This window comes from Aptenodytes forsteri, unplaced genomic scaffold, assembly GCF_000699145.1.
Source record: "Aptenodytes forsteri isolate BGI_AS27 unplaced genomic scaffold, ASM69914v1 Scaffold298, whole genome shotgun sequence".
Lineage (NCBI taxonomy): Eukaryota > Metazoa > Chordata > Aves > Sphenisciformes > Spheniscidae > Aptenodytes > Aptenodytes forsteri.
Genome location: NW_008793956.1, coordinates 153,251 through 167,511, shown reverse-complemented (window position 1 = coordinate 167,511; position 14,261 = coordinate 153,251). Strand labels below are relative to the sequence as shown.

The 14,261-nt window shown below is 46.2% G+C and overlaps 2 protein-coding genes across 2 annotated transcripts in view; both read right to left on the bottom strand.

Annotated features, from left to right (window-relative positions):
• Positions 1-1,416, bottom strand: part of PROSC (proline synthetase cotranscribed homolog (bacterial)) — a 9,254-nt gene extending 7,838 nt beyond the window's left edge. The window contains exons 1-2 of the mRNA XM_009276336.2: positions 1,238-1,416; positions 349-427 (exon numbers count right to left, since the gene is read on the bottom strand). Of these exons, the coding sequence (XP_009274611.1) occupies positions 349-427; positions 1,238-1,275 (117 nt within the window). The 5' untranslated portion in view covers positions 1,276-1,416. The remainder of the gene's footprint in view (positions 1-348; positions 428-1,237) is intronic.
• A 178-nt stretch (positions 1,417-1,594) lies between these two features.
• The window catches only part of ERLIN2 (ER lipid raft associated 2), a 16,704-nt gene continuing 4,037 nt past the window's right edge, over positions 1,595-14,261 (bottom strand). Inside the window, exons 3-12 of the mRNA XM_009279378.1 lie at positions 13,943-13,993; positions 13,379-13,440; positions 12,358-12,483; positions 10,328-10,401; positions 9,845-9,903; positions 8,485-8,576; positions 8,051-8,140; positions 5,680-5,759; positions 2,948-4,563; positions 1,595-2,895 (exon numbers count right to left, since the gene is read on the bottom strand). Coding sequence (XP_009277653.1) covers positions 4,354-4,563; positions 5,680-5,759; positions 8,051-8,140; positions 8,485-8,576; positions 9,845-9,903; positions 10,328-10,401; positions 12,358-12,483; positions 13,379-13,440; positions 13,943-13,993 — 844 coding nt within the window. The 3' untranslated portion in view covers positions 1,595-2,895; positions 2,948-4,353. The remainder of the gene's footprint in view (positions 2,896-2,947; positions 4,564-5,679; positions 5,760-8,050; positions 8,141-8,484; positions 8,577-9,844; positions 9,904-10,327; positions 10,402-12,357; positions 12,484-13,378; positions 13,441-13,942; positions 13,994-14,261) is intronic.

Sequence of the window (14,261 nt, the reverse complement as noted above, 5' to 3'; positions counted from 1 at the left end):
GCCGCTTGGGGCCGGCCGCTAGCCTCCACGGGCTCCTGAGGGGAAAAGGCTGGGCCGCAGGACCTTGGCTGGGCCGCTAGCCTCCACGGGCTCCTGAGGGGAAAAGGCTGGGCCGCAGGGCCTTGGCTGGGCCGCTAGCCTCCACGGGCTCCTGAGGGGAAAAGGCTGGGCCGCAGGGCCTTGGCTGGGCCTGCCTGCAGTGCGCATGGTGCCGTGCCCGCCCGCCCTCCCTCCCCTCGCACGGATTTTGGCCCAAATCGGTGACAAATCCAGGCACCCACCCGCGCCGCGGGTAACGGGACCAACTCACTGCCCCCCTCCCGCCCGGCGCTGCCCAAACCCACCTACCTGCCCGTGCGGCGGCTGGGACGGAGGCGCAGGTCCGATGCCGCTCCGAGGGGCGGTTAGGAGAGTCCGGGGGTCCCGGCTGCAACGAACGAGAGCGGTGTCAGCACCACATACCGCTGCCCCGGCACCCCGAGCTCCCCTCTGCAGGCAAGCGGGGAGAGGAGGAGGTTTCCACCAGCTGCAGCTTTTGAGAGGTCTGGGCAAGAGCCTTCGCTCGGCTAGGAGGAAGGCATCTGCAGGAACCCTTGGCCCTCACGACTGGAAAGAAAATCCGGCAGCCAACAGCCTTGTTTGTTCGGCAGGCAAGTGCTGCCCATCACGACGATACCGCAGAACTAATTTTGACCCACATACCTTGCATACTCCAAGAAAAAACACCCCCAAACCAAAAAAAAGTCCACAACCCACCCCCAAAAAATTACGTTCTTCCCACCTGCATGAAGAACAGTCTCCCTAGGACGCAAATTTCAGTTACTTCAGAAACAAATCATCATAAAACCAGGGCAGGCGACACCACTTGTTCTGCACGCCCTGTTTGAGCAAGCAACTGTGAAGGCCGGGACGGGCGGCGGGGAGCGCTTGGAGCGCAGCCACAAAGCTCCGCAGCCACCCGTGGCAGCCACGCAGCCGGAGAAGCCACGGGGTGCGGGAGGCCCCAGCGCCGCAGGGCCGCGGACAATGCCAGCCTTTATCGCAGCAAGTCAGATGGAAAGAATGGGAGACTGCCAGCTGGAACCCATTAACTAAAATATTTGCCTTAATGTGCAGAACTTACTCTCCCTCCCCATATTCTGAGCAATGACAGTATTTACACAGCTGTTTAAAAATACCCAGAAGGTTCCTGCCCTTTGTCTGGTAAAACATGACAATGATTTTCTGCAAACTTTACCAAATCCTAGATATTTGCCACTGAAGTCTCGTCACCATGTTTTTCCACCAATCCGATTAGCAAAGCGGGGCCGAAAGACGCTTGCAGCGTTCCTCAGCTGGCGGCCGAGCCGACACAGACACCTCTGCCCCTCTTCTTCTGCCGGAGCTCCGCTTTCCTCTCTCCTGCTCACTGGAAAGGGAGAGCTGGCACCGTGCAGCAGCGCAGGCATGTGTCTGCCAGCACAGCACCGATCCACGCTCTCCCACTGGAGCAGCAGCAGCCTCGATGTCACCCCTGGTAAATCTTCCCCTGGAAATAAATCTACACATTGTGTTAAAGGTTATCCATGGAAAAAAAAAAAAAAAAGAGACATATTAAAATTGAAGGCCATTTTATTGTCATAGCAAATACCAAAATAAAAAGGCTTTTAATTCAATACATAAGAAGATCAGAGACTGTACTGGTAAAGCATTACCACGCTCCCGCCAGCAGTTCTCAGGTATCAGCAGTGCCACAAGCCTGTATTTTCTTTGTTATACAGAGTGGTTTTAAAACTCGGATCTTCATTTCAAGATTTCAGATTATGGAAATTAGGACAAAATGTCAGTTAGAGAGAGAGATGGAATAAAGATTTACATGTAGTGACAGATCTACTCTGGAAAATTAATGAAGAAACCTGAATGAAAACGCAACAATGGATTTTGGCATGTGAAGACAGGTATGATTTCAACTTTGTTTTTGCTTTTTTTACTCTTATTATAATTTAACTAAATTACAAGAATACTTTAGCAGTAATGTTTTCAATTAAAAAAATCATTAAGACCTATTTATTCCAAATTATTGTCTTACCATGAAATCATACAAAAACTTACTTTATAACACCACTTTGACTTATTTGGGTCTTTTCGTTAGTGAAAAATACTTGCGTAAAAAGTAGGTTTTAGTTACCAGTGGAAATCTCGAACATGAACGTAGAACAGTCCCAAATGAGATCATCCTCAAAGTTTAGGTACTATTACCTCATTCCTAAGTTTCTGCTATTCCCTGTTCATAATCTTCCTGCAGAGATCTATTTATTAAAGTCAGTAATATTACAGCCTACCTATTGATGCAATTGTTTGACTGCTGTGTTGTTTAATGTAGCACATAGGTCTGGAGATGGAACTTCCCTTAGCTCGTATTTTCCAACAAATATAAAGAAGACACAGAGGAGATGGGACTTTTCTCCAGCAGAAACTGATGCTTATCTTTTATTTTGCATTTCAAGTATCAATAGTCATTCTCTTAACAGGGAAAAGAGAACTGAAGTAAGAATACTGGAATCAGCAGCTGAAATTAATCAGATTTCTATCTTAGTGTGATTGCCTTATTAAAAAGACTAATGCATATTTAAAACACTGAAGAGTGAAACCAAGTGTAGTAGGTAGCAAGCATCTGGGGCACAAGATTGTAAATGCAATAGGCTGGTCTCTGACAACTAAAGCTAGCACTTACACTTGCATCATCTCATATTAGTATGTTGGCCGCAAATTATAACACCAATTAATAAACAGGCTCTCCTGCCAAGTGGCAGATGGATTGGGGAGAGAAAAAAAAAAATGTTCTCTCTAGGCCTGAACTTTTGTCTTTAACACCCCCTCAAAGTTCTGCATGTGTGTAAAACAAAACTCCATTACCTCTTTGCATCTGGTATGTGAAGAATTAGTTTTCTGAAGTGAAAGGTACAACCTCTTTGCATCTGGTATGTGAAGAATTAATCAGTTTTCTGAAGTGAAAGGTACGTTATATAGCATTGTTCTGAACGAAAAAGGAAAATTTATCTTTGGGACAGTTCAGAGACAAGAGGTTCTTTTCTTTGCCCTGTGACTTTTCAGTATGATGTTTTGTGTCCCTTGCTACTAGTAAATTTTCCTTTCACCAGGTCTATTCAGAAAAAAAACCCAAACCCAACAGTAACTCGGTTCCATTCATTTCAATTTACCTGAACGTCCTCTTTCTAATACGACACCGTAAACACTGAAATCCAGTTGGTTTTGCAGAGGCAGATAATGTACTGTAACGACCATGGGACTAGTCACTCAAGCAGTTACTCGCCAGCAAGGCTTTTTGCAAAGTCAGGGTCCCTGAGACAAAAATTCTTTTCTCCCTAGTTTTTCTAACTATGACGACTGTGACAAGTACCACGCCTGCAGTCTGGTTTCACTGAAAATCAAGTCCGGTTATCCGCTGGCAGGACACCGCCTCCATCAGCACGCTTGCACCCCTCACCTAGCAGCTAAACTGCTGGCAAAAGCCTCAGAACACAGACTCCCCTTTGCCCTCCCCAAATATGACAAATGGAAAACAAACCAGTGTTAAGATGCAGAAAACGAACAGTTTAGGCCACTACCTGCGTGACACATGGTCTAAGGCTTAGATCCCCCCACAGTAACTAGGTAACCTGCAGGATTGCAGCTGAACTTCTGCAACTCGCTGTGCACGTGGTCTCAGCTGCCCTACCAAGGCAAAACACATCGGCTCAGACCTCAGTAAAAGGTGGTTTGGGGCATTTGCTACACCCTGCACTCAGGACGGACCTGGAGCATAGACACAGGCTGTTAGATCCTCCCAGCACCCCACACAACGGGCAGTAACCTGCCGTTTGGACAAGGTCCGGACCATCAAGCAGACACATTTAGTGTACAAAAGTCTAGCACCTTTTTTTAAAAGGGGTTTGAAATAAGGTACTCGAAATTTCCAACAAGAAAAAAACCAAAACAAGTTGTAGCAGCAATTCCCCTCCCTCCAAAACCTCAAAATTTCTTTACTTCCAACTGCTACAAACCACATCAGTCCAAAACTAAGTACCCATCTAAGCTGGCTGCAGAACAGATAGTCTAGCTAGCCTCTCCAGAATAATTTGGTCTGTATGTCCAAGAGCAGGGAGAGGTGCACCTAGAGGACATACCTGGAGCTGGCTGCTTAGAAGTCACCGGAAAAAAACCCCATAAATATCAGAGTCTTTGTGTCTAATTGTCATACAAAAGAGTGAAAGGATTAAGTCTGATTCATCTCTTTCAGTACAGGAAAGGGGGAAAACGAAAAGGAACTTCCCAGTTCATGTTTCTTTTGATATAAAACGAACAGCAATCTTTTCAGTTGACGTTATGAAGTAGTTTTGTGTCCTCACTGGTTCCTGCCCCATCCTCTTCTTGGATTCCTTCTGCCAGTCCCTCTGCAAATTTGGTCTGGCTTCCTGCATAGTCCATGAACATGTTGGGAATATCTTTGCCAAAATATATCTTGCTGTTTGCTGCGATAGCCTTGTATTTCATCAGCTGCAAGTACTCAGGAGTTAACTTCAGCTGCACAAAAAGAAAACAGATCACCAACAGCTCGGATTCAGTCAAAAGCAAGTTTCTGTCATGAGCATATGAGGCATCCACTTCACCACAACACTAGCAGGCATGCTCATCCTCTCTTCAGCTGAAAAGACGGAGTGCCCAGAAGAAGGCTCTCTTTCAGTATGCCTAAGTGAAGCTCTAAATCCCAGCAACTAAATGGCAAAATGAGAAAGCGGTGGAAGCAGCTGGGGAAACGTTCAGTCCAAATGTACCAGAGATGGAGATGCTCGAAAGCACATAACTCACTGAAAGCCCTTGCGATGCAAGCTACTGGAAAGAAAAATACAACTGGCTTTTTTCCAGAGAGCAGATTGACGAGTGTGTTGTCCGAGAGCAGAGCTCATTTGTTCAGGATAATGACATTATAACAGAGAGGACAGAATAACTGGGACAAAACTTGTGCACAAACATCCCAGACCTCTGTCCATTCTCACTGACCCTTACAAAACAGAAAGTCTTCCTGCTGGGATGTCCTGGGAACTCGCTGTAGGCAATAACGAGACTGGCAGTTCTATCCCTATAATTTCTCTGTTTCCAGTTGGGTTTTTTTGTTTTGTTTTTTTTTCTTTTGCAAGACCAAGGCTTTGCCAGGCTAGTTTGGTGTACAAGATCAGCTCCATTTGTTCTTTACCTGAACACTTGCTTACTCTAAGCCTGCCTGTCACTCTAGAGATCTCCCTGCTTTGATTGCTTGCCAGCTTGCAGATTGGAATGAATCGACATTTCTGATTACAACAGCGTGAAAGGGCAACACTGAAACTGATATTCTATCTACAGAGGGAGCCAGTGCCCCATTAGCATCTAACAGAGCTGTCTCCAGAGATGACCAGGTATTTCACGTATCCTGACATAAATTTATCTGTCCAGAGAAGGAAATGACTTTGCAAATAAGGATCTAATTGTTTCAGGCTCAGTGAAAACTTTTCTGAGAGGAGATGGTTTTGTTTTGCTTCTTGACTTAAACAATGAGACACAACAAGCAAACAATAAACACAGACTGCTCTTTTGCCGAGTGCTTCTATACAGCCTAACGTAAGGAGCTCTGCTTCGAGGCACAGCATAAGGAAATAACAATACCTTGTTAGCCTCGGCTACTTTCATAGCAGTGTAGCATTCAGCATCAGCTCTTGCCTTCTCTCTTGCAAGAAATGCAGCATCTGGAAGAAAACGCATGCTCTCATATTCAAATTTTTATTTCCAGCCATATTAGCACCATTTGCAGCTGGAAACTTTTTAAAGTGGCCAGCATCACATCTAAACTGTACGGGATACAAGGGTAAAGAGGGAACAAAATGGGAAACCCAGAAATGGGATCTCAATTTACATCTAAAACGCTGCAGGATGATAGCATTAAATAAGTAAATTGCATCTGCAACTGAAGACCTCAAAGCATTTTATAAACATAAGGTTTTTATTACTACCCCTGTCACACAGGCTGAGAACACTCTTTCTTCTCTAGCCAGCCACTAACTCTCGTGCTCAAAACGCAGCAACTGTTCCACTGCAGAAGTGGTATTTACCCATGACATTTGCACAGGACTCCAAGAACAGCCTAGCAGACTGCTCTACAGATGAAGTCTGTGACTGTGAATGCAATTCCCCAGATGGGATTTTGCCTGGGATATTGAGGTTAAGATTCTGGCACGTAGAGGCAGGCGATTTTAACCTTTACAGGCTCTGCCCCTTGGACAGATGTTGGAGAGCTGTTTCTCTGCTATATCAACAATTGTGAAAGGGTCTGATCCTGCAGGATACTGAAATTCCCTGACTCCCAGCAAAGACATTTAAGGAAAGAAACACTTCCCCTTTCTGTATTGCACTCCTTTTTTTTCCTTCTGACTTTTCATCTATCCAATGATAGTGATGTGATATCAGGCCACCATGTTAAGGCTAAGATGAGCATCATCTGGCTGGTTCGATGTGATCTCCTGACATTCCTTCTATGACAGGGAGCCACACGACTATGATACATGCCGGTCTGGATTTGAGAGTTGCACAGCTGTATAAACCATTTGTTTACCTATACTAGCAGGGAATCCTGTGAGCTGCTACACTTAAAAATCATGTAAGCAATTGGATGGTTTGGCCTGCGACTTCCTCTCTTTTGGCTAAAAAGAGCGGTCCCAGTCAGAGACACTAGAAAGAATGAGGGAGACAGGAATCCTCTGCCAGCACAGAGTTGAACTGAAGGCTGACACCCGGTGACACACATTTATAAGAAATAAAACCCATTGTATTTCTGTGAAGAACTTCTTAATGAGAAGCTGCTGATCTGTAAAACTCTTAATTGGCTCCTCAGTGGCCTTCTGTGAAGCTTGACAGGGCCTATAATGAATGTAATTGAAAGTAAGGCCTTGCCACTCTGAGCTGGAAATGCAGACCCCTTTTCATGTCCTGGAATTTGCTTGACAAAGCATTGTATCAGATGGGTGGGGGAGACATCTTAACAGTACAACCTCCTAGAAAGATCACCTTGAGAAAGAGAGTTTCAAGAAGCACAGTCTGCAAAGAAGCATTCCTATTCCTGCCTCTGGTCAATCCTGGTTCCTAAAAGTAGTTAGCTGCAAAACTAAAGGAGGATGGAAAAAGCAAAAATGCAAACTAAACAGAGATATTACAGATTTATTGGTTAAAGCAAAATACTACATTTTCAAAAGAAGCAGCTCCCCCTCCCCTTCTCTCAAGCTTTAGGAGTTGGAAGCTACATAACAGACCCCTGCTGTTGCAGAGTGTGTAACAGCCAGACTTTGTTTTCTAAATATTTCACACTACACAAAAAACTAAAGGTAAATTTGTGTACCTCTTCTTCCCTCCAAGTAAGGGACAGGTTCTAGAAGAATCCTAAGCTAGAAAAGGATAGAAACTTCCACAACCCTACCCTATTGCAGATACTCAAGGGAGGTGGCTGCCCCCACAAGATTGCACAGTAATATTTTAGGATGCTTCCACTTCTCTGTGAGAGTCTGCAGCCATTATCCAAAACCTGGCACGACTTCTTTTAGGAAGACACCAGCCTGCCATTCCCTTCCTCCGTACTTGTGACAACTATACTTCCTGCACTCATGTTATATGAAGAATCACCTAAGAACCTGGAGTCAAGCTTCACTAACTTTGTCATTGCCCAAGTATCTTGAATGCCTTCTACTATCCTGACTCATCTGCCCCCCTGAAAACTCCACTGCAAAACAGGCTGTGAAAATGTTAGGAGAATCTGAGTATTCAGACACACTTACTCAGAACTGCAATGCATTACATAAGGTACCACGCACACGGGCTAAAATGAAAGACTTCAGACCAGTAACTTCACCCCTGTGAATGTCAGCTTGGATTGAAGAACTCAGTCAATACACACACTTCAAGAACTACTTAACTCCATGGTGAACTGCTTCAAGATCTTTAGATAAAATTCACCACAGAACATTTACTTATTGGAAAGCTCACCACTCACCTTCAATCTCTGAAATTCGCTTCTCCGTTTCCTTTTCCATCACTTTCTGTCCGTAAGTTATTTCGGCAACTTGTGCAATTTTTTCTGCCTCTGAAATGAAAAAGAACATATCCACATTGTCATCACGCAGTCTTCCTAATGCCAGAAGCAACTTCACCCATGAAAGTCCTCACCACCCCCTTCTGGTGGAAATAAATTGTGGGAAGAATTTTCAGCCCTCAGAAGGCATCAGTCTACATTTGTGGGCAAAGCTGGAACCCACCTGAAAAACTCGAGTTTCTCTGGAAGAGTTTCAGATCAGCAGCAAACAGATGCAGCAGAGAGATCACCCAACAGTGAACCAGGTGCATCCCTCCCCGATGTCCGGGTTCTTTTTGCTGTCCACCCCACCGCACCCCCCTATAATTACTGCCTTCAAGCAAAGATATACAGACCGATGAGGGCTTTCTTCCTTTCTGTCTCTGCTTCCTTCTCCACCACCTTCTGCTTCTGTGCCGCTATCAGCAGCTTTGTCTTCTCACTCTCCCTAGTGAGCCAGAAGAAGCCAGTTACAAAACATGAGCTTACTGAAGTGGTGTGGCCTACCACATCTCCAGGATGAGCTGTTGGCTCAGTCCTTCAAGCACGTGTTTAGGGCAGGCAGCAATCAGGAAAGTGAGTGCATGTACCTGCACACACAGAGCTCTCTTTCTAAACCAAAGCGTCTTCTCCTCCCCTCCACAGCAGGAAGGCTTTTCAGTCAAGTCGGCGTGAAACACTCCCTACTACTCTCTGCAGGCTGCCATAATGCCTTCTACAAGAGGCGGGTCACAGACCATACACATCTAAGTTTTTTGGGCTACTGTTAATGAGGAAATTATTTAAACAAAGTAAGAAATTAAAATCCTGTAAAAGCCTTGCCCTCACAGACAGTTATTCTTCTTCATTTGGAAGTATACAGCCTTGAAATCAGCCTTCATTCCATCAAATGGCTCTGTGCTAAAGCCTTTTCTATCTTACTGTTTTGTACATACACTAAGAAGTTTTAAAAGAATGTATATAAATAAAAGACTCTGCCTCTGCTCCCAGTCAGGGAAGAGAGATTAGAGTCAAGAACAAGTCTCTTTCAGTACATATCCTGCTGTATTTATGGCAACAGATAACAGGCTGATTTGGGATTCTGCCTATCACGACCATAACACCCATGACTTACCATGATACCAAAAGGTCATATGAAATGCTAGGGAAGCAAAATGGACAAGAGGGATTTTATTCTGGCCTACACAGACTCTGTTGGCAGAGTGCTCAGAGAATATAAGCATTTCTGAATGATCAAGTGCAAGAGAAGGCAGCTGGCTCAGAGCATTGAAAAGGGATCAGTATGTCAAGTGCTATTAAAGAAAGTTATTTCAAAGCTTTGCAAGTCTCCAGCCTGTTGAATCAACAGTTTCTCCATCCTAGTCAAACAACAGGATTAGTGGTGGAATCTATCCACCTGCCACTCACTCACACATTCTGGGAGGCCTCTTTAAAATAGGGCCAGTGTCAAGAGGAAGGAGCCCCTAGGCAAATAATTTGTGCTGAAGTGTTCAAAATGGAGAAATACCTTCTAACTCAGCAGTGACCTGCCAGCTGCTTACAGTGACAGACACGTGCTCATCTGGTGCAGCCTCACCAGACCCCTTCTGAATGGCAGCACGAGGCTGAGAGCAGGCCTGGCAGAGGGCACTCCGATCACTGCATGCTGTGAAAACACATTAATCTGGATGACCGATTCTTTTTGGTAACACAAAGGTCCAAGTCTCAGGCACTTACATGAGCTCATAATTCCTCCGGATTGTTTCAGGGATGTTTGGCTTTGTAACTCGAACTGCCTGGAAAGAGAGACCGAAGAAAACATAGGCAAGCAGCCAACAATCAAAAGCCAAATGGCCCCTGAGGCTGCAGAGGATGGGGGAGCTAACATTTAGGGCATGCTCTGCCACACAAAGCCTTCCCATGTTGCAGAAATTGTGACCAGGTCCAAACTCCACCGAGCAAACGTAGGAGTGAATGATCTCCTGACATGACAGGAGGTTATAACCTGGGTAAACCAGTACCCAGAATAACACCAAAAGAAACCCAACACATCGAAGCTAAGAGGGGATGGAAAGGATACTGTTCTCATTCCTCAAGTTAAACAAAGTCTGTATTATAAAGCTATTTTCTAAAGAAGTTTCACAGCTTCCTATTTCCTTTTAGCCCTTACCCCTCTCTATGATCTGCACCTTAGACATCTCAAAGTGGAATCCTGATTACCTGTATAATTAATCCAGGGGCCATTGTCGTTAGGTCTTGCTGCAAGGCCAGTTTAAGGTTTTCATCAATCTGATCTGATTGGGGGGGGAAAAAAAAAGGTAACTAAAAACCCCGCAAGGCAGCTTGCTGTCAACAAGTACAGAATTAGCTGGAATGGCTCAGATTTCTTATTCCTGGAAAGTAAGTACAAATTTAAGTTTCATGTAGAAGTGCTGGGCTGAGAAGAACCATCCCTGACCCCAAGGCAGGTTCCCATCTCTCCCAACAAGTCAGGCAGCATTGACTAGTGGCAAATACTTGGGACAGGCTACAGGAACACGTCAGGCATAAAATGAAACTTTTTCCAGTTTCCCATAACCTGCAGTCTGAAATCTTTCCGAGCCAGAAGTAGCATCTTTACGATAAAGAATCTGTGCTCTAACCCACTTCCCCATTGATATCTTCCCAACTAGATCCTGAAGTAACGTGGTCCAGCTAAATCGTGATGGATTAGGAACTGCATCTGTGCCAGCAGGAGACAAAGAAAATGGAAAGGCAGAAATGTGAGATGGCTGCATTAGTTATTTTAATAAAAAAAAAAAAAAAAAAAAAATCTGTAACGTCTGTTTGGCTCAATGGATAACAGTTAATTCCAGTGTAGCTAAGAAATTTCAAAAGGAAATACAAACCAAAACCCTGCTTCAATGAAAAGCTCTAAGGATAGCAGTGTTTCCAGCTGGGGCCTGCTGAGAAGTGCAAAGGGAAAATAAAAACGTAATGGCCTTGAAAGCGATCACATCGCACTCCTTGATTATTTGCTTTGGTCCCAGTTTAGCTATCTGGAACTCACACTCACAATGAAGTTCAGCCAGGAGTTTAGGAAACAGCTGTTATCAGTTTCCTCCACCTGCTTGCAGATGTGGGGGCAGAGAATGACATAAGTCTGCTCGAAATGGGCTGTGCCCCATTTCAGAACTCCTGAGCCAGAAAACATTCAGCTCAAAGAGTTACACGGGAGTTTATACAAGTTCCTTCTGTGGAAATCAGTGGCTTTGAGTCCATTTCAAACAGTTGTCGTCAGCAGCTGCCGACATCTGGAGACTCCATCGCCAAAGAACCAGTACACCCGCCAGCAGTCCCAAAAAGGAACCGGAGGGGAACTGAGCCCCAGTTCTGCATCTTATGCAGAGGCCTGTCAGAAAGCAGAAAGCCAGGCTTCTTGGAAAGCCCAGTCTGAACAGAGAACAGGAGTCTGCAAACACCCCGTGTTCTTTCAGGCACAAATTCTGTCCATTTGGGGTCCAGAAACATTCACAGCAACACTTTGCCCGCAGTCAGCACCGCTGTAGCACTGAAACACTGGAAGGGATTTCTTGTTAGTCCAAAGCCGTAAACAAAACACTCAGCCCTGGCAGTGACTGGTCTATTTCTACCAAGAAACCACACCTTTTCTTCAGACAGTCTCTTGCAATGTGCTCTCCCAGCCTCTGTGCTGCCTGATTTCCCAGTGCCCTGAAGCGAGGGAGGGAAGGTCGGCAGGCCCTCGCCAAGCAGTCCCATTTTCAGCGCTCACTCGCAGTGCCCGGGGAACTGCAGCCATGTGGATGACACAAAGCTAATCAAACCCGCAGGCCAGGGAGTGCTTGCTCATACTTTTTGTAACAGCAAAGAGCAGAAGACTCGCTTTTCCATCCGGACTAGCAAACCCTGTGACTGATTCAACAAGTCACATTTGCTAAACACACAAAGAATGCCGCAGAATTACCGCTCCCTTTTTCCCTAAAGCCCTCCGCTCCTACTGGCAGGTTTGGGATTGGGTTTTTTTTCGTTACAACATACTGAAGCACTCAGCACCAAAAGATAACAAGGAGTAAATGATGGTAGCTGGTTAACAATCCTGATTCCAAACAGAGCAGACACTGGATTAATAGGTAAAAAGCCCATCAGTTGGGGGAAGTGACTTCTGCACCGACAGACCATGCAAATAGCCATCAGAAACATCACTCAAGGAGCCATCAATCCAACAGTGAAAGGTCAGAGGGGCAGCTCACCGAACAGCTCAATGTAGACCTCCTGCAGCGTGTGGACACTGCAGAACTGGTTCAGCTCATGGTGGATCTTGTTGAAGATGAGAGCTTTGTCATAGTCAGCGGTGTAGTTCTTCACTATGTCGTATACTACAAAAGAAGAAGAGAAACCGGCGTTAACAGCTGGGGTGGAGGGATGTCTCGGGTTGGGCTGAGCACTCGCAGTGAAAACCTTATGGCTCGGTCACAGCAGCAAGAGCTGCAGTGCCAATCTGAAGTGAGGAACGCACCCACAAGGGAAGCCTGCACCACAAACAAAGTTTGTTCAGGGGAGTTTTATTTATTGCTAGTATTTCGTAACACCCTAACCAATATTCTGTCACATGCTTTGTAAAGAGAAGGACATCTAACTAATAACAGCCCCCTCTACACACTCTGCAAATACGCATGGGTTGTGTCTGAGCTGCAGAATACAGAGACCGCGTGGTCTACGCACAGCGAGGGAAGGGCATCCTGCAGTCGGCATAAAACAGAGGTCTCAAAGCCACGAGCCAGGCAGTTACACCACACTTGTAACCAACAGGATGTTAAAAAAAAGTCAAAGAATTTGGAAAAAAGGCTGCACAGGTCATTCTCCTTGGGCCTCAGAGGCAGCCTTCTGCTCACAGACACCTTGTCTCTCTCCCCTACCTCTCGCACACCTCGTTATTCAAATCAGAAGTTCCTGACTGAAGCGTAAAGCCCAGTGGGGCCATAATCATACAAACAATAAAAGCGATGGATGGTATTCAGGTATTAGCGAAGCAACTAGCAGCACAGAACAAGTACGTGCAAGAAATAATAAACACACAAAACGTCTGGGAGAGCTGGTTTAAAGCTTACGCCCAGGAAGTGCAGAGCTTTACAAGGGGAATACCCATGGTACGCCCCAGCTCCCAGTCAAAGCACAGCCACGCACAAGCTCTTTGCCTCATCTCACACTAGCAGGAGGAGCACAAGCAACTCTGGACGGCAGGATTTGCAGGGTCACAGGGGAAGAACTCACCTGCACTCTGGATGAGGAAATTCACCACCTCAATTCTGTCAAAATAAATCATCACTCCTCCACTGTGAAAGGAAGAAAAAGGAAAAAAAACCAAACCAAGTTTGCTGGAGGCCACGCGCTCTGCCTGTGCAGCCGGGCAGCTCTGAGCGGAGGACACTCCCCTCTAGCGGGCTGAGCACGGCATCCACACCAGGCCGTGGTGTGGCACCGCTGCGGCGCTCCGGCAAACCCCGCGACGCCCCACTCCTTGCACCGGGCTCCTGGTTTCAATTACGCGTCTCCAGAAATTGGATCACGAAACGTGGGCCCAGGCTTGGAAAACTGTGTGCGGACACTGGGGACGGCTGCGCATACACCACCCCGGCAGGGCTCATCAGCTTGGGCGATGCATTACAGAGCCTTCCACCAACTTCAGCTGGGGTGGCGGTGGGAAATCCAGACCGCGAAAACAAATCTACGCGTTTTAAAGCACGCTGGAGCAAGCGGTGGGGGGAGAACGGGAAAGGATCTAAAGGTTTCTAGCAAAACCGAAGGACTGCGGGGGGTAACAGCTGAACATCTCACCTGGTACCACAGGGAACGTTTTTCACCTCATCTGTCTGCAGCGTGGTCTGAAGAGAGATTTAAGAAAAGAGGCTTAAGAGACAGGCTGTTCCCTGCACAAATCCTACTTGCTTATACGCATATAAAACAGCCGCAGGTTTCTGCCCTCACCTCCCCCTCGCCCCCCTCGAGAAGGCCGCTAAAAGCAAGAGCCGAACCTGCCTCGCTGGGTCCCTCGTGCAAAGCTCAGCGGGACAGTCCCGAGAGCCGCTTCTCCCCCGGTACCGGGCACAAGCACACGCCGCCACGACCCGCCCCCCGCCAGCCCCACACCACGACC